Source organism: Somniosus microcephalus, chromosome 21 (assembly GCF_052327205.1).
Source record: "Somniosus microcephalus isolate GS21.2 chromosome 21, FLI_Smic_1.0, whole genome shotgun sequence".
Taxonomy (NCBI): Eukaryota; Metazoa; Chordata; class Chondrichthyes; order Squaliformes; family Somniosidae; genus Somniosus; species Somniosus microcephalus.
The window spans coordinates 76,148,340-76,176,041 of record NC_141007.1 but is presented as its reverse complement, the minus strand read 5'-3'; the positions used below and the strand labels follow the sequence as shown (position 1 = coordinate 76,176,041).

The 27,702-nt window shown below is 47.9% G+C and overlaps 1 protein-coding gene across 2 annotated transcripts in view; it reads left to right on the top strand.

The window, feature by feature from the left end:
- Positions 1–8,930: 8,930 nt before the first annotated feature.
- Positions 8,931–27,702, top strand: part of LOC147102982 (carbonic anhydrase-related protein 10) — a 908,938-nt gene continuing 890,166 nt past the window's right edge. The window contains exon 1 of one of the 2 annotated variants that reach the window (XM_085964066.1): positions 8,931–9,521. In XM_085964066.1, coding sequence (XP_085820192.1) covers positions 9,461–9,521 — 61 coding nt within the window. In that variant the 5' untranslated portion in view covers positions 8,931–9,460. The remainder of the gene's footprint in view (positions 9,522–27,702) is intronic. The other variant, XM_085964067.1, reaches the window with a different exon arrangement.

Sequence of the window (27,702 nt, the reverse complement as noted above, 5' to 3'; positions counted from 1 at the left end):
GGTGTGGAATTGAATGTGTGTGAGTGAGTGTGTGTGAGTGAGTATGAGTGAGTGTGTGTGAGTGAATATGAGTGAAGGAGGGTGAGTGAGTGTGTGTGAGTGAGTGTGAGTGAGAGTCTGTGTGTGAGTGTGTGTGAGTGAGTGAGTGCGAATATGTGTGTTTGATTGAGTGTGTATGTGAGTGAGTGTGTGTGTGAGTGAGTGTGAGTGTCTGTGAGAGAGTGTGTGAGTGAGTGTGAGTGACTGTGTGAGTGAGTGCGTGTGTGAGTGTGTGTGAGTGAGTATGAGTGAGTGTGTGAGTGAGTGTGTGTGAGTGAGTGTGATTGAGTGTGTGAGTGTGTGTGAGTGAGTGACTGGATGTTGAATTGAGTGTGTGTGAGTGAGTGTGAGTCAAGAAGGGTGAGTGTGGGTGTGTGAGTGAGTGTGAGTGAATGAGTGAATGAGTGAGTGTGAGTTTGTGAGTGAGTGAGTCTGAATATGTGTGTTTGAGATCGTGTGAGTGTGAGTGAGTGTATGTATGGGTGAGTGCGAGTGTGTGTGAGTGAGTGTGTGTGAGTGACTGTGAATGAGTGTGTGTGAGTGTGTGTGTGATTGTGAGTGAGTGTGTGTTTGTGAGTGTGAGTGAGTTTGAGTGAGTTTGTGAGTGAGTGTGTGTGAGTGAGTGTGTGTGAATGAGTGTGAGTGAGTGTGTGAGAGTGAGTGTGAGTAAGTGTGTATGAGTGAGTGGTGCGTGAGTGTGAGTGTGTGTGAGTGAGTGTGAGTGAGTGAGTGTGAGTGAGTGTGAGTGAGCGTGAGTGAGTGTGTGAGTGGGTGTGTGTGAGTGAGTGTGACATAAGAAAACTACTGGGCACTTGGTCTGAGTATTAAACAAAGCTTTAATCAACTGTTTGCAACATGGAGATCTAGTTGTGTCCTTCACTAGTTCCTGTTAAAGAATGTCCTGAGCAAGCTGGGCCCATGCCCGAGTATTTATACTCTCCCTGGACAGCGCCACCAGCAGGCCGCCCAGTATTATTTCAGAAGTCTTTCCACATGAATGACAAATTTCATGTCAGAGTGTGTGTGACCGAGTGTGAGTGAGTGTGCGTGAGTGTGTGTGAGTGAGGTGAATGAGTGTGAGTGAGTGTCTCTGAGTGAGTGTCTGCGAGTGTGTGTGAGTGAGTGTGAGTAAGTGTGTGTAAGTGAGTGTGTGTGAGTGAATGTGTGATTGTGAGTGAGTGCGTGTAATTGAGTGTGAGTGAGCGTATAAGTGTGTGTGAGTGCGTGTGTGATTGTGAGTCTGTGTGAGTGCGAGTGAGTGTGTGTGACTGAGTGTGTGTATGGGTGAGTGTGAGTGTGTGTGTATGAGTATGAGTGAGTGTGAGTGAGTGTGAGTGGCTGTGAGTGAGTGTGAGTGACTGTGATTGTGTGAGTGAGTGTGTGTGAGTAAGCGTGAGTGAGTGTGAGAGTGTGTGTGAGTGAGTGAACATACATGAGTGTGTGAGTGAGTGCCTGTGAATGTGTGAATGAGTGTGTGTGCATATGAGTGTGAGTGAGTGTGAGTGAGTGTGTGTGAATGTGAGTGAGCATGTGTGAGTGAGTGCGTGTCTGTGTGAGTGACTGTGATTCACTGTGAGTGAGTGTGAGTGAGTGTGTGTGTGAGTGAGGGTGAGTGAGGGTGAGTGAGTGAGTGATTGTGAGTGTGTGTGTGTGAGTTAGTGAATGTGTGTGTGTGTGTGTGAGTATGTGTGTATGAGTGAGTGTGAGTGTGAATAATTGTGTGTGAGTGAGGGGGAGTGATTGTGATTGGGTGTGAGTGTGTGAGTAAGTGTCTGTGAGTGTGTGAATGAGTTCATGTGAGTGTGAATGTGTGTGAGTGAGCAGGTGACTGTGTGTGTGAGTGTGTGAGCGAGTGAGTGATTGTGATTGAGTGTGTGAGAGTGGGTGTGAGTGAGTGTGAGAGGGTGTGTGTGAGTGAGTGAATGTATGTGAGTGTGTGAGTGAGTGTCTGTGATTGTGTGAATGAGTGTGTGTGAGTGATTGAATGTGAGTTAGAGTGTTGAGTGTTTGTGAATGTGTGTGTGTGAGTGTGTGTGTGAGTTAGTGAATGTGTGCGAGTGAGTGTGAGTACATGTGTATGAGTGAGTGTGTGTGAGAGGGTGAGTGATTGTGATTGAGTGTGTGTGATTGAGTGTGAGCGAGTGTGTGAGAATGTGTGAGTGTATGTGTGAGTGAGTGAGCGGGTGTATGTGTGAGTGAGTGTGCATGTGAATTTGTGTGTGAGTGAGTGTGAGTATATGTGTATGAGTGAGTTTGTGTGTGATTGAGTGTGCATGTGAATTTGTGTGTGAGTGAGTATGAGCATATGTGTATGAGTGAGTTTGTGTGTGATTGAGTGTGAGTAATTGTGTGTGAGTGAGTGTGAGTGATTGTGATTGGGTGTGAGTGTGTGGGTGAGTGTCTGTGGAGTGTGTGGGTGAGTGCCTGTGTGTGTGTGAATGAGTTTGTGTGAGTGTGATTGAGTGTGAGTGACTGTGAATGTGTGTGAGTGAGTGTGAGTGAGTGTGAATGTGTGTGTGACTGTATGTGTGAGTGTGTGTGAGTGAGTGAGTGATTGTAAGTAAGTGTGAGTGAGTGAGTGTGTGTGAGTGAGTGTGAGTGTGTGTGAGAGTGAATGAGTGTATATGAGAGTGTGTTAGTGCGTGTGTATGAGTGTGAGTATGTGTGAGTGAATGTGAGTGACTGTGTGAGTGACTGTGAGTGACAGTGCTTGTGTGAGTGAGTGTGTGTGAGTGAATGCGAGTGACTGTGAATGAGTGTGTGAGTGTGAGTGAGTGAGTCTGAGTGAGTGAGTGTGTGTGAGCATATGTGAGTGAGTGTGAGAGGGTGTGTGAGTGAGTGAGTGTATGTGAGTGTGTGAGTGAGTGTCTGTGATTGTGTGAATGAGTGAGTGTATGAGTGTGAGTGAGTGTGAGTGAGTGTGTGTGAATGTAAGTGAGTGTGATTGAGTGTATGTGAGTCTGAGTGAGTGTGAGTGAGTGAGTGTGTGTGCGTGAGTGTGAGTGAGTGTATGTGTGTGTGTGAGTGAGTGTGAGTGAGTGCGTGTGACTGAGTGTGAGTGAATGCGTGTGAGTGAGTGTGTGTGTGTCTGTGTGTTTGAGTGTGAGTGCCTATAATTGAGTGTGTGTGCGAGTGAGTGTGAGTGCGTGAATGTGAGTGTGAGTGATATGTGTGTGGGTGTGAGCATGACTGAGTGAGTGTGTTTGAGTGAGTGTATGTATTTGTGTGTGTGTGAGTGCATGTGTATGAGTGTGAGTGTGCGTGAGTGAGTGTGTGTGGGTGAGTGTGAATGTGTGTGTGTGTGATTGTGAGTGAGTGCGTGTGAGTGAGTGTGTGTGAGTGAGTGTGAGTGAGTGCGTGTGAGTGAGTGTGTGTTAGTGAGTGTGAGTGAATGATTGTGAGTGAGTGTGAGTGTTTGTGAGTGAGTGAATGTGTGTGTGAGTGAGAGTCTGTGAGTGAGTGTGTGTGAGTGAGAGTGAGAGTGAATGAGTGTGTGTGAGTGTGCATGTGTGAGTGTGAGTGAGTGACTGTGATTGTATGTGAGGGCATGTGAGTGAGTGAGTGTGAGTGAATGCGTGAGTGTGTGATTGTGAGTGAGTGAGTGTGAGTATGTGTGTGTGAGTGAGTTGATGTGGAATTGAGTGTGTGAGAGTGAGTGTGTATGAGTGAGTGTGAGCGAATGAGCGTGAGTGAGTGTGAGTGAGTGTGAGAGTGAGTGAGTGAATGTGTGTGAGTGAGTGTGAGTATGTGTGTATGAATGAGCGGTGCATGAGTGTGAGTGAGTGTGTGTGACTGTGTGTGAGTGTTTGTGAGTGATTGTGTAAGAGTGTGTGAGTGAGTATGTGAGTGAGTGTGAGTGAGTGTGTGAGTGAGTGAATGATTGTGAGTGAGTGTGAGTGTCTGAGTGTGTGTGTGAGTTAGCGAATGTGTGTGAGTGAGTGTGAGTACATGTGTATGGGTGAGTGTGTGTGTGAGTGAGGGTGAGTAATTGTGATTGGGTGTGAGTGTGTGAGTAAGTGTCTGAGTGTGTGAATGAGTTCATGTGAGTGTGAATGAGTGTGAGTGAGCGGGTGACTGTGTGTGTGAGTGTGTGAATGAGTGAGTGATTGTGATTGAGTGTGTGTGATTGAGTGTGAGTGAGTGTGTGAGAATGTGTGAGTGTGTGTGCGAGTGAGTGAGCGGGTGTATGTGTGAGTGAGTGTGAGTGCATGTGTATGAATGTGAGCGTGTGTGAGTGAGTGTGTGTGTGTGAATGTGTGTGTGAGTGAGTGTGTGTGTGAGTGAGTGTGAGTGACTGTGAGTGATTGTGCGAGTGAGTGAGCGAGTGTATGTGAGAGTGAGTGTGAGTGCATGTGTATGAGTGTGAGTCAGTGAATGTGTGTGAATGAGTGTGAGTACGTGTGTATGAGTGAGTGTGTGTGTGAGTGAGTGTGAGTGACTGTGAGTGATTGTGAGTGAGTGAGTGTGTGATTGTGCGTGTGTGTGAGTGCGAGTGAGTGTGTGTGAGTGAGTGTGAGTGTGTGTGTGAGTGAGTGAGAGAGTAAATGTGAGAGTGAGTGTGAGTGCATGTGTATGAGTGTGAGTGTGTGTGAGTGAGTGTGAGTGGCTGTGTGAGTGAATGTGAGTGACTGTGATTGTGTGAGTGAGTGTGTGTGTGACCGTGAGTGACTGTGAATGAGTGTGAGTGTGAGTGAGTGAGTGTGAGTGAGTGAGTGTGTGTGAGCGCATGTGAGTGAGTATGAGTGGATGTGTGAGAGTGAGTGAATGTGAGTGAGTGTGTGAGTGAGTGCCTGTGATTGTGTGAATGAGTGTGTGTGAGTATGAGTGTGAGTGAGTGTGAGTGTGTGTGAATGTGAGTGAGTGTGTGTAAGTGAGTGTGTGTGCATTTGAGTGTAAGTGATTGTGATTGTGTGAGTGAGTGTGTGTGAGTGAGTGAATGTGAGTGAGTGAGTGTGTGTGCTTGTGAATGTGTGTGTGTGTGAGTGAGTGTGCGTGTGTGTGAGTGTGTGTGAGTTAGTGAATCTGTTTGTTAGTGAATGTGTGTGAGTGAGTTTGTGTGAGAGAATGTGAGTGACAGTGTGAGTGACTGTGAGTGACTGTGAATGAGTGAGTGTGAGTGATTGTGATTGGGTGTGAGTGTGTGGGTGAGTGTCTGTGAGTGTGTGAATGAGTTTGTGTGAGTGAGTGTGAGTGACTGTGAATGTGTGTGAGTGAGTGTGAGTGAGCGTGAATGAGCATGTGACTGTCTGTGTGAGTGTGTGTGAGTGAATGAGTGATTGTAAGTGAGTCTGTGTGTGTGTGAGTGAGTGTGTGATTGTAAGTGAGTGTGAATGAGTGTGAATAAGCGTGTGAGTGTGTGTGAGTGAGTGATTGTAAGTGAGTGTGTGTGAGTGCGAGTGAGTGAGTGTGTGTGAGTGAGTGTGAGTGTGTGCGAGTGCATGAGTGAGTGTATGTGAGAGTGAGTGTTAGTGCGTGTGTATGAGTGTGAGTGTGTGTGAGAGAATGTGAGTGACAGTGTGAGTGACTGTGAGTGACTGTGAATGAGTGTGAGTGAGTCTGAGTGAGTCTGAGTGAGTGAGTCTGTGTGAGCGTATGTGAGTGAGTGTGAGAGGGTGTGTGTGAGAGTGAGTGAATGTATCTGAGTGTGTGTGAGTGAGTGTGTGTGATTGTGTGAATGAGTGTGTGTGAGTATGAGTGTGAGTGAGTGTGAGTGAGTGTGTGTGAATGTAAGTGAGTGTGATTGAGTGTGTTTGAGTGGGAGTGACTGTGATTGAGTGTACGTGAGTGTGAGTGAGTGTGTGTGCATGAGTGTAAGTGAGTGTATGTGTGAGTGTGTGTGAGAGTGTGAGTGAGTGTGTGTGACTGAGTGTGAGTGAATGCGTGTGAGTGAGTGTGTGTGAATGTGAGTGAGTGTGTGTGAGTGAGTGTCTGTGTGTTTGAGTGTGAGTGACTGTGATTGAGTGTGGGTGTGAGTGAGTGTGAGTGAGTGAATGTGAGTGAGTGTGAGTTAGTGAGTGTGTGGGTGTGAGCGTGACTGAGTGAGTGTGTTTGAGTGAGTGTGAGTGAGTATGTATTTGTGTGTGTGTGAGTGCATGTGTATGAATGTGAGTGTGTGTGAGTGAGTGTGTGTGGGTGAGTGTGAGTGAGTGTGTGATTGTGAGTGAGTGTGTGTGTGAGTGAGTGTGTGTGAGTGAGTGTGAGTGAATGATTGTGAGTGTGTGTGAGTGTTTGTGAGTGAGTGAATGTGTGTGTGAGTGAGAGTCTGTGAGTGAGTGTGTGTGTGTGAGTGAATGTGAGTGAGTGTGTGTGAGTGTGCATATGTGAGTGTGAGTGAGTGTGAGTGACTGTGATTGTAAGTGAGAGCATGTGAGTGAGTGAGTGTGAGGGAGTGCGTGAGTGTGTGATTGTGAGTGAGTGAGTGTGAGTATGTGTGTGTGAGTGAGTTGATGTGGAATTGAGTGTGTGTGAGTGAGTGTGTATGAGTGAGTGTGAGTGAATGAGCGTGAGTGAGTGTGAGAGTGAGTGAATGTGTGTGAGTGAGTGTGAGTATGTGTGTATGAATGAGCGGTGCATGAGTGTGAGTGAGTGTGTGTGACTGTGTGTGAGTGTTTGTGAGTGATTGTGTAAGTGTGTGTGAGTGAGCATATGAGTGAGTGTGAGTGAGTGTCTGTGAGTGAGTGTGTGTGAGTGAGTGAATGTGTGTGAGTGAGTGTGAGTAAGTGTGTATGAGTGAGTGGTGTGTGAGTGAGTGTGTGTTATTGTGTGTGTGTTTGTGAGTGATTGAGTGAGTATGTGTGAGTGAGTGAGTGAGCGTGTGTGACTGAGTGTGAGTGGTTGTGTGTGAATGTGAGTGAATGTGAGTGAGTGTGTGTGTGAGTTTGAGTGACTGTGATTGAGTGTGAGTGAGTGTAAGTGTGCGTGTGAGTGTGTGAGTGTGAGTGAGTGAGTTTGTGTGGGTGTGAGCGTGGCTGAGTGAGTGTGTTTGAATGAGTGTGTGATTGTGAGTGAGTGTGTGTGTGAGTAATGTGTGTGTGAATAAGTGTGAGTGCATAATTGTGAGTGAGTGTGAGTGTTTGCAAGTGAGAGTGTGTGAGTGAGAGTGAGTAAATAATTGTGAGGGAGTGTGAGTATTTGTGAGTGAGTGTGTGTGAGTGAATGAATGTGTGTGTGTGAGTGAGAGTCTGTGAGTGAGTGTGTGTGAGTGTGCATGTGTGAGTGAGTGTGAGTGTGAGTGACTGTGATTTATGTGAGAGAGTGTGAGTGAGTGATTGTGTGAGTGAGTGATTGTGTGTGAGTGAGTTGAGTTGGAATTGAGTGTGTGTGAGTGAGTGAGTGTGAGTGAATGAGCGGGAGTGAGTGTGAGTGTGAGTGAATGTGTGTGAGCAAGTTTGAGTATGTGTGTATGAGTGAGTGGTGCATGAGTGTGAGTGAGTGTGTGTGATTGTGTGTGAGTGATTGTGTGAGAGTGAGTTAGTGTGTGTGTGAGTGTAGGTGAGTGTGAGTGAACGTGAGTGTTGACCTGAATCAGTCATTCATGAAAGAAAGACTTATGAAATAATACTGAGTGGCCTGCGGGTGGCGCTGTCTGGGGAGAGTATAAGTACTCGGGCACGGGCCCAGCTTGCGCAGGACATTCTTAACAGGAACTAGTGAAGGACACAACTAGACCTCCATGTTGTAAAACAGTTGATTAAAGCTTTGTGTAATGCTTAGACCAAGTGCCTAGTAGTTTTCTTACGTCAAGTGTGTATAGGTGTGAGTGAGTGTGTGAGTTTTTGTGTGTGAGTGAGTGTGTCTGAGTGAGTGTGTGAGTCAGTGTGTGTGATTGAGTGTGTGAGTTTGTGAGTGAGTGTTTGCATGTGTGAGTCTTTCGATGAGTGTGTGTGTGTAACTGAGTGAGTGTGCATGAGTGTGTGCGTGTGAGCGTGTGAATGTGAGTGATTGTGAGTGTGTGTGGCAGTGTGCGAGTGTGTGAGAGTGTGTGTGTGTGAGTGTGAGTGCATGTGTGTGAGTGTGAGTAAGTGTGTGTGTGTGTGTGAGTGTGTGAACTTGTGTGAGTGTGTGTGTGAGTGAGTGTATGTGAGTGATTTGTCCATGTGTGTGTGTGTCATTGTGAGTGTGTGTCAGTGAATGTGTGAGTGTGTGTGCATGTGAGTGAGTATGTGTGTGACTGCGTGTGAGTGAGTGTGTGAGTGTGTGCGTGAGTGAGTGTATGTGAGTGATTGTGTATGTGTCAGTGAATGTGTGAGTGTGTGTGTGTGAGTGAATGTGTGTAAGAGTGCGTGTGAGTGAGTGTGTGTGTGAGTGATTGAGTGTGAGTGTGTGCAATTGAGTGTGAATGTTGGTGAGTGTGTGTGTGTGAGTGAGTGAATGTGTGCGATTGTGTGAGTGAGTGTCTGTGAGTGGTGAGTGAGTGTGTGTGAGTGTGAATGTGAGTGAGTGTGTGTCTGTGTGAGTCAGCTTCTGTGAGTGTGAATGACTCATTGTGTGAGTGAGTGTGTGTGTGAGTGTGAGTGTGTGTGTGTGAGTGTGAGTTTGTGTGACTGTGATTGTGTGTGTGAGTGTGAGTGAATGTGTGTTAGTGAGTGTGTGTGCATGTGTGTGTCTGAGTGAGTGTTTGTGTGTGAGTGTGCATGTGTGAATGAGTGTGAATCAGTGTGTGTGGGTCAGTGATTGTGAGTGTATGTATGTGCTTATGAGTGAGTGTGTGTGAGTGTGAGTGTGTGAGAGTTTGTGAGTGTTTGTGAGTGAGTGATTATGAGTGAGTGTGTGATTGCGTGTGAGTGATTGTGAGTGAGGGTTTGTGAGTGAGTGTGTGTGTGAGTTTGAGTGATTGAGTTTGAGTGAGTTTGATTGTGTGAGTGAGGGGTTTGGGGGTTTGCTGATGCCGATGCTGATTCTGAGGTTGAGCCGGCAGGTGCCGGTGCTGACAGCCTCTCTCTCTCTGTCTCAGCCTCTCTCTCTCTCTCTCTGTCTCTCTCTCTCTCTCTCTCTCTCTCATTGCAGGAATCCTGTGCTATTGGGAGGAGGAGGCAGTGAATTCGCCGTCTGGGGGAACCAGTCCTTTCCAGGGAAGTTGCAGCGGCGGAGCCTGAGGAAGTTTGTGGCCAGTGTTGTTGGGAGTGAGGTTTTTTGCTGCTCCTGTTTGCTGGGCTCGGCGGTGAGACGGGGTCAGTGGGCCGGCCGGCAGCACAGGGTCCAGTCCGGGATGACACTCCAGTGTTGCTGGACCACGGAAGTACGCCCAAGACACACTCCGGCTCGTTGTTAAAGGACTCGGGACTCTAAATCCACATTGTGTCGGGGATTGTGTGTCTGCTCTCTGCACTTTTACCGGGCTGTCGTGATGTACTCGGATTAAATATAAATAAATCGAGGCAATAAGACAACCTGCTCAGCGCAAACACAGAGCCTGCAGAGGATGGAGATCATTTGGGAATTAATTTTTATTCTGCAGGCTAATTTTTATGTCTGCATTTCAGGTAAGGACGCTTTGTGAGTGTATGTGGTGTCGCTCTGTGATGCATTTATAAGCTGTTATTATGTCTGTTCATTGGAAACCAAAAGTTGTGCAGAAGGGCATCAAATTAATCCGGTTCCATTTCAAATATGGAAACAAGGAGATAAATGAGCCGAGATTGTATTGCTGGTGTTTTATGTGTATCTGTATTGATGGAGTAAGAAGTGAGGGAGGAATGAATCCCCTCCCTTGTAAAAAGACAAGCTAGAGAGAGTAAAGGTTTGGATTCCAGCTGGGAGAGGACCCCCCACCTCCCCCCCGACCCTCTCCCTCTCCTGTTGCTCTGTGCTCAGGGGCTGATCCCAGGAACACCGGGAGAGGGGCTGAAAGCTGTGCCCAGGCAATGGGCGCCTGCCTTCGGCAATCGACGCCAATCCGCTGCCAGGAAAAGACTTTCATACTTCGCACCCTCTCCCTCTCAGTCTGCCAGCTCAGTCCCGGTAGAACAATCGTGCCGCAGGAACCGCATCGCGATCAAACCCAGCCATCTTCTGATAGAGAGTGGAGACTGCTCCCTGAATAAAGCCCAGATATCTGTGTGATTGTGAGTGTGGGGTGAGTGTGAGTATGAGTGTGAGTGACTGAGAGTGAGTGTGAGTGAGTGTGTGTGAGTGTGTCTGTGTGAGTGAGTGTGGGTGAGTGTGTCTGTGTGAGTGTGAGTGAGTGTGAGTGAGTGTGTGTGTGTGTGTCTGTGCGAGTGTGTCTGAGTGTGTGAGGGTGTGAGGGTGAGTGTGGGGTGAGTGTCTGAGTGTGTCTGAGTGTGTGAGTGTAGGGTGAGTGTGTGAGGGTGAGTGTGTGAGGGTGAGTGGGGTGAGTGTGTGAGTGTGGGATGAGTGTGTGAGGGTGAGTGTGTGAGGGTGAGGGTGTGAGGGTGAGTGTGTGAGTGTGTGAGGGTGAGTGTGTGAGGGTGAGTGTGGGGTGAGTGTGGGGTGAGTGTGTGAGTGTGGGGTGAGTGTGTGAGGGTAAGTGTGGGGTGAGTTTGTGAGTGTGGGGTGAGTGTGTGAGGGTGTGAGGGTGAGTGTGGGGCGAGTGTGTGAGTGTGTGAGGGTGAGTGTGCGAGGGTGAGTGTGGGGTGAGTGTGTGATTGTGTGAGGGTGAGGGTGGTGTGAGTGTGAGGTGAGTGTGGGATGAGTGTGTGAGGGTGAGTGTGTGAGTGTGGGGTGAGTGTGTGAGTGTGGGGTGAGTGTGGGGTGAGTGTGTGAGGGTGAGTGTGTGAGGGTGAGTGTGTGAGTGTGGGGTGAGTGTGTGAGTGTGTGAGGATGAGTGTGTGAGGGTGAGTGTGTGAGTGTGGGGTGAGTGTGTGAGTGTGGGGTGAGTGTGTTTTTGAAGGTATCATGTGAAACATGTGAAACAATCCTCCTTGTGATAAGTTTATGATTTAATTCCTGATGTTGATCTCTCCCTGTAACTTGCGTTTAAATATTCTAAATATAATTGAAAGTCTTGGGGAAACATTTCCAGTTTTCTTAGTATTACATTCGTACCCGGGGTTTCAATGATTTAGAACCAAACTGAACATAGGTCTGTTTAGAAGCAGGACAGTCAGACATAGAAATAAATCCTTAATGCCCACGAGTTTAAAAGGCAATTTCCTATGAATGAGGTGCATGGCCCACCCTACAATATTGTATTTAATGTCTAGTTTTTGGGGGAAATGTGTATGGGGATATCACGGTAGAAGTAGAGAGAGAGGGGGGAGAGGGAGAGAGAGAGAGAGGGAGAGAGAGGGGAGAGGGAAAAGGGGAGAAAGGGAAGGAGGAAAAGGGGGAGATTGGGAGAGAGAGACAGTTAGAGGGGGGGAGAGATTGAGAGAGGGGGAGAGGGGAGGGGTGTGTGTGTGAGTGGGGCTGTTGTAAATTGCGGGGAGAGGTGAGCTGGGCCGTCAATATCTCGCCCTGTTTGTTCTACCTTCTATAGTTGAGTTGTGGGCCTGTGATGGCGGGGAGAGAGTCTGCAGCCTGAGACAAGCGGAACTCGAGCCTTTGAGCTGCCTGCTCCCCTCCAGTGCCCACTCCGGCTCCAGCACTGGCAGCAGCCCCAGCACCAGCTCAGCACTGTGCCCACTGCCCACTGTCCCAGCTCAGCACTGTGCCCACTGCCCCAGTTCAGCACTGTGCCCACTGCCCACTGTCCCAGTTCAGCACTGTGCCCACTGCCCACTGCCCCAGCTCAGCACTGTGTCCACTGCCCACTGTCCCAGCTCAGCACTGTGCCCACTGCCCACTGTCCCAGCTCGGCACTGTGTCCACTGCCCACTGTCCCAGCTCAGCACTGTGCCCACTGTCCCAGCTCAGCATTGTGTCCACTGCCCACTGTCCCAGCTCAGCATTGTGTCCACTGCCCACTGTCCCAGATCAGCACTGTGTCCACTGCCCACTGTCCCAGCTCAGCACTGTGTCCACTGCCCACTGTCCCAGATCAGCACTGTGTCCACTGCCCACTGTCCCAGCTCAGCACTGTGTCCACTGCCCACTGTCCCAGCTCAGCACTGTGCCCACTGCCCACTGTCCCAGCTCAGCACTGTGCCCACTGCCCACTGTCCCAGCTCAGCACTGTGTCCACTGCCCACTGTCCCAGCTCAGCACTGTGCCCACTGTCCCAGCTCAGCACTGTGCCCACTGCCCACTGTCCCAGCTCGGCACTGTGCCCACTGTCCACTGTCCCAGCTCAGCACTGTGCCCACTGTCCCAGCTCAGCACTGTGTCCACTGCCCACTGTCCCAGCTCAGCACTGTGCCCACTGCCCACTGTCCCAGCTCAGCACTGTGCCCACTGCCCACTGTCCCAGCTCAGCACTGTGCCCACTGCCCACTGTCCCAGCTCAGCACTGTGCCCACTGCCCACTGTCCCAGCTCAGCACTGTGCCCACTGCCCACTGTCCCAGCTCAGCACTGTGTCCACTGCCCACTGTCCCAGCTCAGCACTGTGCCCACTGCCCACTGTCCCAGCTCGGCACTGTACCCACTGCCCACTGTCCCAGCTCAGCACTGTGTCCACTGCCCACTGTCCCAGCTCAGCACTGTACCCACTGCCCATTGTCCCAGCTCAGCACTGTGCCCACTGTCACACGCACACACTGCCCACACAATCTTTACACAGCCCCACCTCCCTCGATCAAACAGAAGAGTAACCCCCATCCCCCACACAAATAAATATCCGTCAATAACCATTGTGCAGCATTGCAGGAAGGATTGTGAACGGCGGTGCGTGTTATCCCAGCCTAGACCAGCAGGAGGCAGACAATCCCAGCCAGCATCAACATCCCGGGAGCGAATCCCGATCCTGAACAACGCCGCCAGCCCATTGCCCGGAGTCCGCACCCCGCACCCGGGGAAAGCCCCTTGCAGTTTACAGGCTGCTTCGCAACTGTGGCTCCGCTCCATTGCATCACATTGCAGTATTTCAGTAACACATCGTCACTTTAACCCGCGACTCATAAAACACCGTCAGAAACTCCTCCAACCAGTGATTAATATAATATTGTATTTCACTAACTCCTCTAACCAGTGATTAATATAATCATGTATTTCACTAACTCCTCTAACCGGTGATTAATATAATAATGTATTTCACTAACTCCTCTAACCGGTGATTAATATAATCATGTATTTCACTAACTCCTCTAACCAGTGATTAATATAATCATGTATTTCACTAACTCATCTAACCAGTGATTAATATAATAATGTATTTCACTAACTCCTCGAACCAGTGATTAATATAATAATGTATTTCACTAACTCATCTAACCAGTGATTAATATAATAATGTATTTCACTAACTCCTCTAACCAGTGATTAATATAATAATGTATTTCACTAACTCCTCTAACCAGTGATTAATATAATCATGTATTTCACTAACTCATCTAACCAGTGATTAATATAATAATGTATTTCACTAACTCCTCTAACCAGTGATTAATATAATAATGTATTTCACTAACTCCTCTAACCGGTGATTAATATAATAATGTATTTCACTAACTCCTCCTGTAACCAGTGATTAATATAATAATGTATTTCACTAACTCATCTAACCAGTGATTAATATAATCATGTATTTCACTAACTCCTCTAACCGGTGATTAATATAATCATGTATTTCACTAACTCCTCTAACCGGTGATTAATATAATAATGTATTTCACTAACTCCTCTAACCAGTGATTAATATAATAATGTATTTCACTAACTCCTCTAACCAGTGATTAATATAATCATGTATTTCACTAACTCCTCTAACCAGTGATTAATATAATAATGTATTTCACTAACTCCTCCTGTAACCAGTGATTAATATAATAATGTATTTCACTAACTCCTCTAACCAGTGATTAATATAATAATGTATTTCACTAACTCCTCTAACCAGTGATTAATATAATAATGTATTTCACTAACTCCTCTAACCAGTGATTAATATAATAATGTATTTCACTAACTCCTCTAACCAGTGATTAATATAATAATGTATTTCACTAACTGCTCTAACCAGTGATTAATATAATAATATATTTCACTAACTCCTCTAACCAGTGATTAATATAATAATGTATTTCACTAACTGCTCTAACCAGTGATTAATATAATAATATATTTCACTAACTCCTCTAGTAGGAATCGGGAGGGAGTGGGGATCGAGGGGTAGGCAGCGGGGATCGGGGAGAGTTAGGTCGCAAGCAGGCCTGATTTTCCTGGGTGTAGCCGGCTCTGGTGCTTCAGGGAAATGCAGCCTTGCCGAGTGGGGGCCTTAGTCATGCGTCAGGCCCCTTCACACAGCGCCTAACACCTGCTTCAGGCGTGGGTGCTGCACACTGATTTTCTAGCCTTTACCAATATGGCGGCCGAAAGAGCGTGCACTTCCTGCCCGCCATATTGGAGGCTTAGGCGTCCTTTAGCGCCTGAAAAATAATCGCTGCATGGCTGAATTTCTAGTTAAAGTAGAAGACAGCTCAGTGGGTACAAGGTGCAGGAAGTCTGGTGTACAGTAGGAGGAGAGTCTAGAGGCACCGACAACATAAGAACATAAGAACTGGAGCAGGAGTCGGCCATTCGGCCCCTCGAACCTGCTCCACCATTCAATGTGATCATGGCTGATCTTCCACCTCAACTCCACCTTCCTGCACTATCCCCATATCCCTTGATTCCCTTAACATCCAAAAATCTATCGATCTCTGTCTTGAATATACTCAATGACTGAGTCTCCACAGCCCTCTGTGGTAGAGAATTCCAAAGATTCACCACCCTCTGAGTGAAGAAATTTCTCCTCATCTCAGTCCTAAATGGCCGACCCCTTACTCTGAGACTGTGACCCCTGGTTCTAGACTCCCCAGCCAGGGAAAACATCCTCCCTGCATCTACCCTGTCAAGCCCTGTAAGAATTTTGTATGTTTGAATGAGATCACCTCTCATTCTTCTAAACTCTAGAGAATTCAGGCCTAGTCTACTCAATCTCTCCTCATAGGACAATCCCCCCATCCCAGGAACCAGTCTGGTGAACCTTCGTTGCACTCCCTCTATGGCAAGTATATCCTTCCTTAGGCAATGAGACCAAAGCTGTACACAATACTCCAGGTGTGGTCTCACCAGGGCCCTATATAATTGCAGTAAGACGTCTTTACTCTTATACTCAAATCCTCTTGTAATAAAGGCCAACATACCATTTGCTTTCCTAATTGCTTGTTGTACCTGCATGTTAACTTTCAGTGATTCGGGTACAAGGACACCCAGGTCCCTCTGAACACCAACATTTCCCAATCTCTCACCATTTAAAAAATACTCTGCTTTTCTATTTTTCCTACCAAAGTGGATAACTTCACATTTCTCCACATTATATTCCATTTGCCATGTACTTGCCCACTCACTTAGCCTGTCTATATCCCCTTGAAGCCTCCTTGCATCCTCCTCGCAACTTACATTCCCACCCAGCTTTGTATCATCAGCAAACTTGGATATATTACATTTGGTCCCTTCATCCAAATCATTGATGTAGATTGTGAATAGCTGAGGCCCAAGCACTGATCCTTGCGGTACCCCACTAGTTACAGCCTGCCAGCCCAAAAATGACCCGTTTATTCCTACTCTCTGTTTTCTGTCCGTTAACCAATCCTCAATCCATGCTAGTATATTACCCCCAATCACATGAGCACTAATTTTGTTGAATAACCTCTTGTGTGGCACCTTATCGAATGCCTTCTGAAAATCCAAATACATCATATCCACTGGTTCCCCCTTATCTATTCTGCTCGTTACAACCTCAAAAAACACAGATTCCGATTTCCCTTCCATAAATCCATGTTGACTCTGCCCAATCCTATTATTATTTTCTAAGTGCCCTGTTACCACGTCCTTAATAATAGATTCTAGCATTTTCCCTACTACTGATGTCAGGCTAACTGGTCTGTAGTTCCCCGTTTTCTCTCTCCCTCCTTTCTTAAATAGTGGGGTTACATTTGCTAAGAAGGATCGTAGCGTTAAAAGTAAAGAGGTCAGAATGGTTAGAATGGAGAGAGATGTCACACATTCCGAGCTTGGTGCAAACGGGCATCAAGTCCATGATATCAACAATCAGCCCATTCCACAAGTGATTATCAATCAATTACTGACATGTGAACCACAAGCAACAATTAATTTATGTGTTCCGGTGAAATTATATATTGGTATTTCACTGACTGTAGTTGAAATATTGGTTTATATTGTCACAATCACCGTTGCTGAGTCACTGCAGCTGTTGTGTGAAATTTTGGCATAGATAGTCCCTTTGTGGAAAGTAATCAAACAGTGGACAATACTTTAGCAATTCCTTTTGTGAATTTGTGCTCAACAGTCAGAGTCAGAGAAGTTAGTGATACAGAATAAAGCTCCCTCTGCACTGTCCCATCAAACATAAGAACAGAAGAATTCGGAGCAGGAGTGGGCCACACGGCCCCTCGAGCCTGCTCCCCCATTCAATGAGATCATGGCTGATCATTGACCTCAACCCCACCTTCCCATCCGATCTCCATATCCCTCGATTCCCCTCAAGTCCAAAAATCTGTTGATCTCAGCCTTGAATATACTCAATGATTCAGCCTCCACAGCCCTCTGGGGCAGAGAATTCCAAAGATTCACCACCCCCTGAGTGAAGAATTTCCTCCTCATCTCAGTCTTAAATGGCCGACCCCTTATCCTGAGACTGTGACCCCTAGTTCTAGACACTCCAGCCAGGGGAAACAACCTCTCAGCATCTCCCCTGTCAATCCCCCTCAGAATTTTATACATCTCAATGAGATCACCTCTCATTCTTCTAAACTCGAAAATATAGGCCTAGTCTACTCAATCTCTCCTCATAGGACAATCCCCCCATCCCAGGAACCAGTCTGGTGAACCTTCGTTGCACTCCCTCTATGGCAAGTATATCCTTCCTTAGGTAAGGAGACCAGAACTGTGCCCAATACTCCAGGTGTGGTCACATCAAAGCCCTGTATAACTGCAGCTCCCAGGGCAGGGACAGCATGGGTTAGTTACACAGTGAAGCTCCCCCTACACCAGGGGTTCTCAACCATTTTGCTTCTGAGGCCCCCCTCCCATATTATAAAAATTCCATGGACCCCCTGTAACATAACGCAAGTATTTTTTCTGTATGTATTAGTTGTACAATTAAACATATACATTTATTATTTTTTATTTACTTACTTAATGTGAAACATATTGCTGGTGCTGAAGTTAAGACTGTCACTGAGGTTGGTAGATTCCTGCTTAAGTTAGTAGATGGTAACTAAGGTTGGTAAATCATAGAATAATACAGCACAGGAGGAGGCCATTCGGCCCATAGTGCCTGTGCCGGCTCTTTGAAAGAGCTCTCCAATTAGTCCCACTCCCCTACTGTTTCCCCATAGACTTACAAAATTTTTCCCTTTCACGTATTTATCCTGGGAGATTTTTTTACGCAGCGATTTGTTGTGATCTGGAATGCGCTGCCTGAAAGGGTGGTGGGAGCAGATTCAACAGTAACTTTCAATAAGGAATTGGATAAATACTTGGAGAGGAGAAAATTTTCAGGGCTATGCAAGGCAGTGGGATTAAAGGGATCTGTAACATTTGCATATTGAATTATCATTGGCCCACAGGCATCTGTAAGGAATACCTATTATATTCACATGTGATCACATGCTGAGTTGTCATTGGCCTGCAGGCATCTGTAAGGACTACGATTGTTTTGAAGACCCAGGCTAGGGGTCCTAACACCATCTTTTCTCCACTGTGCTGTTATGAATAAGATCAGACCTGATGCTTATTAAAAGAGTTAAACTGTAATACTCCGTTGTCCTGCAATTTATTAGTTTTGCATAAAGTGTGCAAAACAAGACATGGTGTCAGAACAGGGATTTGAAATGGACATCGTTGGAGCTCCCTTACCTCGAATGAACTGGGAATCTTTGAACTTACATAGAGAATGGAGCAAGTTCAAGCAACACGTGGAGTTGACGTTCTCGGGTCCGTTGAAAAGCAAAGGGGAGGAAGAAAGATGCAGCTACCTACTCCTGTGGATCGGAGAAAAAGGGAGAGACATTTTTAACACATGGGTCTAGAAATTCAGTGGGCTGTGCCACCAGTTAGCACCTAAAGAGGGCACTCAGTGGCTTTAGCGCCACTGGCCACGCCTCCAGCGATATTTAGCGGGGCGCTAATGGCAGCGTTAGCCTGTAGCGCTGCGCCACCACCGATGATGTCATCGGTGTGTGCAGCCCCATGCTACCGCTCCGAACACGATATTGGGTCACGCACCCCCCTGTAGGGCCGGTCGCAAATCGCGACCGGTTCAGGGGGACCTACCTGTGGCAGTAGTGGCGCAAATTAAGGGGGAGGTGCGGGGTGGCCACTTTTTTCGGTGGCCGCCTGCCAGCACCTCCACGCGCCGCCCTCCCCAGCCTCCTGATCCCCCCCCCGCCTCCGGCAGTGCCGGCTGTGTCCCGAGAGCCCGGCATTTCTCCTCGGTGCCGGGCTCTTTTGCCGGCACTCGTGATCGGTGATCGCGCTGGTGCAGGCCCCTCCCCCTTTAAGAAGGGGAGGAAGGCCTGCAGTACCGCAGCGCGCCGTGCCGCAGCGTGTGGCACTGCGGCACGTTGCGCTGCGATATTCAGTTTCAGCGCCCCAAGAGGGACGCGGAGCGCCCAGCAGCGCCCCGCATCCCTCTTGGGGCACTCAAACTGAATATCGGGCTGGCGCTCCCGGCTCCTTCCGGGGCAGAACTTCCGGCGCCCAGGCGAGCTTGGCGCCCCAAACGCGATGCCACCGAATTTTTAGCCCATGGTCTCTCACCGCAGATGAAGCAAAGGTACTGAAAAGTTATTTTGACCGTTTTGAAGCATATGTGATGCCCAAGACAAATACGATATTCGCTAGGTACAAGTTTCAGGAGAAAGTACAAGGAACTAGTGAGTCGTTTGAACAGTTTGTGACTGAGTTAAAACTGCTGGTAAATGACTGTGAATATTCAGATAAAGATGAGATGGTCAGAGACCGCATCGTGTTTGGAATACATTCAGCTAAAGTGAGAGAGAAACTTTTGAATGTTGGGTCTGGGCTAACGCTGGACAAAGCTATGGACATAGCTAGATTGCACGAGATAGCCCAAGCACAGTTGAAAACCATAACCGGTGCCACGAGCAGTTCAAATGAACAGACAGTGCACACAGTTAATAGACACACACCAAAGAACACCACCCAGAGAGCGTGTTTCAGAACAGAAAGAACAGAGAGAGTTCTAAAAATGAGCGACGCAGACATAAAACGCTTCAAAAACTGTGGATATTGTGGAAACAAGATGCATGGAGAAAAGGAGCATTGCCCTGCCAAAGGAAGGCAATGTGGTAAATGGAAGCACTTTGCTAAAGTTTGCAGGACTGTTTTCGGAAAAAAAGTGCACACAGTGAGTGACAGCCAAATGCCAGATAGAGAGCCAAATGCAGAGGAACTGTTTATTGATTCTGTGTCACAGAAAAAACAGATTTCAGGGGCTGAGCAAGCCTTTGCCGATATTGAGATAGGAAAACAGGGCACAGAGCTTAGGATTAAACTAGACACTGGATCTCAGGTTAATGTAATTCCTCTGAGTGAGTATCACAGCTTGAAGGATGAGTGTGAGCTACAGCCCACCTCATGCAGACTGACCAGCTATGGGGGTGAGCAGCTCATTGTAAAAGGCACATGTGTGATGAAATGCAAGTACAAAGAAAGTGACATGATGTTGGACTTTTACATTGTTGACACTCAAGCACCTCCAGTGCTAGGTCTAAAGGCATGTTTAGACATGGACCTCAACAAGCTAGTGCTATCATTGACAGCACCAGTTGAGAAGCAGACAGTCATGGAGGAGTTTGCTGATGTTTTCAAAGGAATCGGACTATTCCCAGGTGAATGCACTATTCACCTTGACCCAGCAGCAACCCCTGTGGTTTGCCCACCGAGAAGGATACCCCTTGCTCTACATAGTCACCTGAAGAAGGAGCTGCAGAGCATGGAGAATACAGAAATCATCGTCCAGGAAACAGAACCGACAGAGTGGGTCAACGCGTTAGTAGTGGTTGAGAAACCACGTACAGGCAAGCTCAGAGTCTGTCTCGACCCCAGAGATTTGAACAAGGCTATCAAACGCCCTCACTACCCTCTACCAACGATAGATGACATCACACCCAAGCTAGTGGGAGCACGTTACTTCAGTGTAATGGACGCACGATCAGGATACTGGACTATCAAGCTCACGGAAGAGTCATCTAAGCTAACAACGTTCAACACACCATTTGGACGCTACCAATTTCTGCGTTTACCATTTGGTCTTATCTCAGCTCAGGATGAATTCCAGTGGAAGATCGACCAAACCTATGAAGGCCTCGATGGAGTAGTCGCAATCGTAGACGACATCCTCATCTATGGTAGGAATAGAGAGGAACATGACAAGAACCTCTGTGCGATACTACAAAGTTCATGGGAGAAAGGTATCCAGCTCAACCCCGAGAAAAGCATAATCGGATCCACCGAGATCAGTTATTTCGGGCATCGCCTCTCAACTGATGGCATTAAGCCGGATCCAGAGAAAATCTCCGCCATCAAGAAGATGGAGCCGCCGAAGAACCGCGCAGAGCTAGAGACAGTACTAGGCATGGTTAACTACTTAGCCAAGTTTGCCCCGAGCCTCTCCGAAATCAACGCACCCATGCGTCAGTTGCTCAAACAATCCAATGAGTTCCTGTGGGACAAACAACATGACACAGCATTTCAGAAAATGAAAGACCTAATCACCAGAGAACCAGGACCAGTTCTTGCCTACTTCGACCCCAACAAAGAGCTCAGACTACAAGTGGACACGTCAAAGTACGGACTAGGCGCAGTATTACTGCAAGAAGGAAAGCCCATCGGCTATGCTTCCAGATCTCTCACAGACAGTGAAATCAACTATGCTCAAATCGAGAAAGAGCTATATGCAATCCTGTTTGGATGTAAGCATTTCCACCAGTACGTCTATGGCCGACAAGTCATTGTGGAATCCGACCACAAGCCCCTCGAGTCAATCATGAGGAAACCACTAGCCGCAGCCCCACCAAGGCTACAGAGAATGATCCTTCAGCTACAGAAGTACGACTTCACAATCATTCACCGTCCAGGCAAAGACATTCCTGTCACAGACACGCTCTTCAGAAAGTCTGTTACCTACCAGGACAGCAGCCTCAGTGAAGGCATGGATGTGCAGGTGCACATGATGTACAACAGCTTACCTGTGAGTGACTCAAAACTGAAGGAGATCTGAGCAAGAACAGAGAAAGATGCACAACTCACACTGCTGAGCAAAGTCATACATGAAGGATGGCCTGAGGAAAGGAGGAAATGCCCTCAGAGCATATCTGAATTCTGGAACCAGAGAGACGAACTGTCACAAATCAACGGAATTGTCTTCAAAGGGGAGAAAATCATCATTCCTACCAGTCTCAGAGAAGCGATGTTGACAAAAATTCATGCTGGACATATGGGCATGGAAAAATGCAAACAAAAGAGCATGTGACATTATGTTTTGGCCCGGAATGTGCAAACACATTGAGGACATTGTTGGAAAATGTTCCATTTGTCTAGAACGCCGCCCATCAAATGTCAAAGAGCCCATGATACCTCACCGTATCCCAGACAGGCCCTGGCAGGTCGCGGTAACGGATCTGTTCACATGGAACAACGAGGACTACATAGTGACTGTTGATTATTACAGCAGATTTTTTGAACTGGACAAGCTTCACAGCACCACATCTGCAGCTGTGATCCACAAGCTAAAGGCAGCCTTTGCCAGGCATGGCATGGTAGAGACTTTCATCTCAGACAATGGCCCCCAATACAAATCAAAAGAGTTCGAGTCCTTTGCCAAGGCATGGGATTTCACACATGTCACATCAAGCCCACATTACCCTCAAAGTAATGGCCTTGCTGAAAAAACTGTCCAGATTGCAAAAACACTCATGGACAAAGTCAAAGTGGACAAAAGAGACCCCTACATCAGTCTCCTTGAGTACCACAACACTCCGGTTGACAACTTCAAGTCACCAGCACAGCTGTTGATGAGCCGCAGACTTCGCTCAATCCTTCCAAGCACCAACCAGCAGCTGCAGCCAGAGGTCGTCAGCTGCAAGCAAGTGCATGCAAAACGTGTACAGAGACAGCAACACCAAAAGAGATACTATGACAGGTCAGCTAGACTACTGCCGCCGCTGCACAATGGAGAATCCGTCAGAATCCAGGAGCATGACTACTGGAAGCCAGCAGTCGTCATCCAGCCAGCTGACACTGAGCGATCGTATCACGTCCGCACCCCAGAAGGACAGGTGTACCGCCACAATCACAGGCACCTCCTGAACACCAAGAAACAACACCGTCATTCCGACGAGAGGGTCAGTTCAACAGAGTGTGATGAACAGAGCAATACACAAAACACATCATACTTACTTGAACCTAAACCTGAACCTGATTTGTTGACTGATTCAGGAGCATGCTCAGTTCCATACCACACAAGGTCGGGACGAGAGGTCAAGCCTAGAGTAATCCTTGACTTGTGAACTGTCAAAGGGTGTAGGCGGATCGCTGCTCTAAAAAAAAACTGTACAACGTTATTGAAATGTTGAGATGTTTTCAGTGCTAGTTAAATGCTGAGTTTATTTATATGTTTATGCTACCGAGAACATTATGTAGAAGAAAGGTGTAAAAGTAATGCATAACATTTTTCTTTTAAAAGAAAGGCGATGTAACATTTGCATATTGAATAATAATTGGCCCGCAGGCATCTGTAAGGAATACCTATTATATTCACATGTGATCACATGCTGAGTTGTCATTGGCCTGCAGGCATCTGTAAGGACTACTATTGTTTTGAAGACCCAGGCTAAGGATCCTAACGCCACCTCATCTCCACTGTGCTGTTATGAGTAAGATCAGACCTGATGCTTATTAAAAGAGTTAAACTGTAATACTCCGTTGTCCTGCAAGTTATTATTTTTGTACAAAGTGTGCAAAACAAGACAGGATCGCTCTATCACAGACACAATGGGCTGAATGGCATCCTTCTGGGTTTTAAGATTCTATGAAGACAAATAGCAGGAAGGAACGCAACGTCTTTTAAGAGCTGGGTTCCAAACAGCCCTGGGAGTGTTTGATGGGACAGTGCAGAGGGAGCTTTACTCTGTATCTAACCCGTGATGTACCTGGCCTGGGAGTGTTTGATGGGACAGTGCAGAGGGAGCTTTACTTTGTATCTAATCCGTGCTGTACCTGCCCTGGGAGTGTTTGATGGGACAGTGTAGAGGGAGCTTTACTCTGTATCTAACCCGTGCTGTACCTCCCCTGGGAGTGTTTGATGGGACAGTGTAGAGGGAGCTTTACTCTGTATCTAACCCGTGCTGTACCTGCCCTGGGAGTGTTTGATGGGACAGTGTAGAGGGAGCTTTACTCTGTATCAAACCCGTGCTGTACCTGCCCTGGGAGTGTTTGGTGGGACAGTGTAGAGGGAGCTTTACGCTGCATCTAACCTGTGCTGTACCTCTCCTGGGAGTGTTTGATGGGACAGTGTAGAGGGAGCTTTACTCTGTATTGAACCCATGCTGTACCTGCCCTGGCAGTGTTTGATGGGACAGTGTAGAGGGAGCTTTACTCTGTATCTAATCCCTGCTGTACCTGCCCTGGGAGTGTTTGATGGGACAGTGTAGAGGGAGCTTGTCTCTGTACCTAACCCGTGCTGTACCTGCGCTGGGAGTGTTTGATGGGACAGTGTAGAGGGAGCTTTACTCTACATCTAACCCGTGCTGTACCTGCCCTGGGAGTGTTTGATGGGACAGTGTAGAAGGGAGCTTTACTCTGTATCTAACCCGTGCTGTACCTGCCCTGGGAATGCTGGATGGGGCAGTGTAGAGGGAGCTTTACTCTGTATCTAACCCGTGCTGTACCTGTCCTGGGAGTGTTTGAAGGGACAGTGTAGAGGGAGCTTTACTCTGTATCTAACCCATGCTGTACCTGCCCTGGGAGTGTTTGATGGGATAGTGTAGAGGGAGCTTTACTCTGTACCTAACCTGTGCTGTACCTGCCCTGGGAGTGTTTGATGGGACTGTGTAGAGGGAGCTTTACTCTGTATCTAATCCCTGCTGTACCTGCCCTGGGACTGTTTGATGGGACAGTGTAGTGGGAGCTTTACTCTGTATCTAACCCCTGCTGTACCTGCCCTGGGAGTGTTGAATGGGACAGTGTAGAGGGAGCTTTACTCTGTATCTAACCCGTGCTGCACCTGCCCTGGGAGTGTTTGAAGGGACAGTGTAGAGGGAGCTTAACTCTGGATCGAACCCCTGCTGTACCTGCTCTGGGATTGTTTGATGGGACAGTGTAGAGGGAGCTTTACTCTGTATTGAACCCATGCTGTACCTGCCCTGGGAGTGTTTGATGGGACAGTGCAGAGGGCGCTTTACTCTGTATCTAACCCGTGCTGTACCTGTCCTGGGAATGTTTGATGGGACAGTGTAGAGGGAGCTTTACTCTGTATCTAACCCGTGCTGTACCTGCCCTGGGAGTGTTTAATGGGACAGTGCAGAGGGAGCATTACTCTATATCTAACCTGTGCTGTACCTGCGCTGGGAGTGTTTGATGAGGCAGTGTAGAAGGAGCTTTACTCTGTATCTAACCCGTGCTGTACCTGTCCTGGGAGTGTTTGATTGGACAGTGTAGTGGGAGCATTACTCTGTATCTAACCCGTGCTGCACCTGCCCTGGGAGTGTTTGATGGGACAGTGTAGAGGGAGCTTTACTCTGTATCTAACCCGTGCTGTACCTGCCATGGGAGTGTTTGATGGGACAGTGTAGAAGGAGCTTTACTCTGTATCTAACCCGTGCTGTACCTGCCCTGGGAGTGTTTGATGGGACAGTGTAGAGGGCGCTTTACTCTGTATCTAACCCGTGCTGTACCTGCCCTGGGAGTGTTTGAAGGGACAGTGTAGAGGGAGCTTTTCTCTGCATCTAACCCGTGCTGTACCTGCCCTGGGAGTGTTTGATGGGACAGTGTAGAGGGAGATTTACTCTGTATCTAACCCGTGCTGTACCTGCCCTGGGAGTGTTTGATGGGACAGTGTAGAGGGAGCTTTACTCTGTATCTAACCTGTGCTGTACCTGCCCTGGGAGTGTTTGATGGGACAGTGTAGAGGGAGCTTTACTCTGTATCTAACCCGTGCTGTACCTGCCCTGGGAGTGTTTGAAGGGACAGTGTAGAGGGAGCTTTACTCTGCATCTAACCCGTGCTGTACCTGCCCTGGGAGTGTTTGAAGGGACAGTGTAGAGGGAGCTTTACTCTGTATCTAACCCGTGCTGTACCTGCCCTGGGAGTGTTTGATGGGACAGTGTAGAGGGAGCTTTACTCTGTATCTAACCCGTGCTGTACCTGTCCTGGGAGTGTTTGATGGGACAGTGTAGAGGGAGCTTTACTCTGTATCTAACCCGTGCTGTACCTGCCCTGGGAGTGTTTGATGGGACAGTGTAGAGGGAGCTTTACTCTGTATCTAACCCGTGCTGTACCTGCCCTGGGAGTGTTTGAAGGGACAGTGTAGAGGGAGCTTTACTCTGCATCTAACCCGTGCTGTACCTGCCCTGGGAGTGTTTGAAGGGACAGTGTAGAGGGAGCTTTACTCTGTATCTAACCCGTGGTGTACCTGCCCTGGGAGTGTTTGAAGGGACAGTGTAGAGGGAGCTTTACTCTGTATCTAACCTGTGCTGTACCTGCCCTGGGAGTGTTTGAAGGGACAGTGTAGAGGGAGCTTTACTCTGTATCTAACCCGTGCTGTACCTGCCCTGGGAGTGTTTGATGGGAGAGTGTAGAGGGAGCTTTACTCTGTATCTAACCCATGCTGTACCTGCCCTGGGAGTGTTTGCAGGGACAGTGTAGAGGGAGCTTTACTCTGTATCTAACCCGTGCTGTACCTGCCCTGGGAGTGTTTGATGGGACAGTGTAGAGGGAGCTTTACTCTGTATTGAACCTATGCTGTACCTGCCCTGGCAGTGTTTGATGGGACAGTGTAGAGGGCGCTTTACTCTGTATCTAACCCGTGCTGTACCTGTCCTGGGAGTGTTTGATGGGACAGTGTAGAGACAGATTTACTCTGTATCTAACCAGTGCTGTACCTGCCCTGGGAGTGTTGATGGGAAAGTGTCGAGGGAGCTTTTCTCTGTATCTAACCCGTGTTGTACCTGTCCTGGGAGTGTTTGATGGGACAGTGTAGAGGGAGATTTACTCTGTATCTAACCCCGTGCTGTACCTGCCCTGGGAGTGTTTGACGGGGCAGTGTGGAGGGAGCTTTACTCTGTATCTAACCCGTGCTGTTCCTGCCCTGGGAGTGTTTGATGGGACAGTGTAGAGGGAGCTTTACTCTGTATCTAACCCGTGCTGTACCTGCCCTGGGAGTGTTTGATGGGACAGTGTGGAGGGAGCTTAACTCTGTATCTAACCCGTGCTGTACCTGCTCTGGGATTGTTTGATGGGACAGTGTAGAGGGAGATTTACTCTGTATCTAACCCGTGTTGTACCTGTCCTGGGAGTGTTTGATGGGACAGTGTAGAGGACGCTTTACTCTGTATCTAACCCGTGCTGTACCTGTCCTGGGAGTGTTTGATGGGACAGTGTAGAGGGAGCTTTACTCTGTATCTAACCCGTGCTGTACCTGTCCTGGGAGTGTTTGATTGGACAGTGTAGTGGGAGCATTACTCTGTATCTAACCCGTGATGTGCCTGTCCTGGGAGTGTTTGATGGGACAGTGTAAAGGGAGATTTACTGCGTATCTAACCCGTGCTGTACCTTCCCTGGGAGTGTTTGATGGGACAGTGTCGAGGGAGCTTTACTCCGTATCTAACCCGTGCTGTACCTGCCCTGGGAGTGTTTGATGGGACAGTGTAGAGGGAGCTTTACTTTGTATCTAACCCGTGCTGTACCTGCCCTGGGAGTGTTTGATGGGACAGTGTAGAGGGAGCTTTACTCTGTATCTAACCCGTGCTGTACCTGCCCTGGGAGTGTTTGATGGGACAGTGTAGAGGGAGCTTTACTCGGTATCTAACCCGAGCTGTACCTGCCCTGGGAGTGTTTGAAGGGACAGTGTAGAGGGAGCTTTACCCTGCATCTAACCCGTGCTGTACCTGCCCTGGGAGTGTTTGAAGGGACAGTGTAGAGGGAGCTTTACTTTGTATCTAACCCGTGCTGTACCTGTCCTGGGAGTGTTTGATGGGACAGTGTAGAGGACGCTTTACTCTGTATCTAACCCGTGCTGTACCTGTCCTGGGAGTGTTTGATGGGACAGTGTAGAGGGAGCTTTACTCTGTATCTAACCCGTGCTGTACCTGCCCTGGGAGTGTTTGATGGGACAGTATAGAGGGAGCTTTACTCTGTATCTAACCCGTGCTGTACCTGCCCTGGGAGTGTTTGATGGGACATTGTAGAGGGAGCTTTACTCTATATCTAACCCGTGCTGTAACTGCCCTGGGAGTGTTTGATGAGGCAGTGTAGAAGGAGCTTTACTCTGTATCTAACCCGTGCTGTACCTGTCCTGGGAGTGTTTGATTGGACATTGTAGTGGGAGCATTACTCTGCATCTAACCCGTGATGTGCCTGT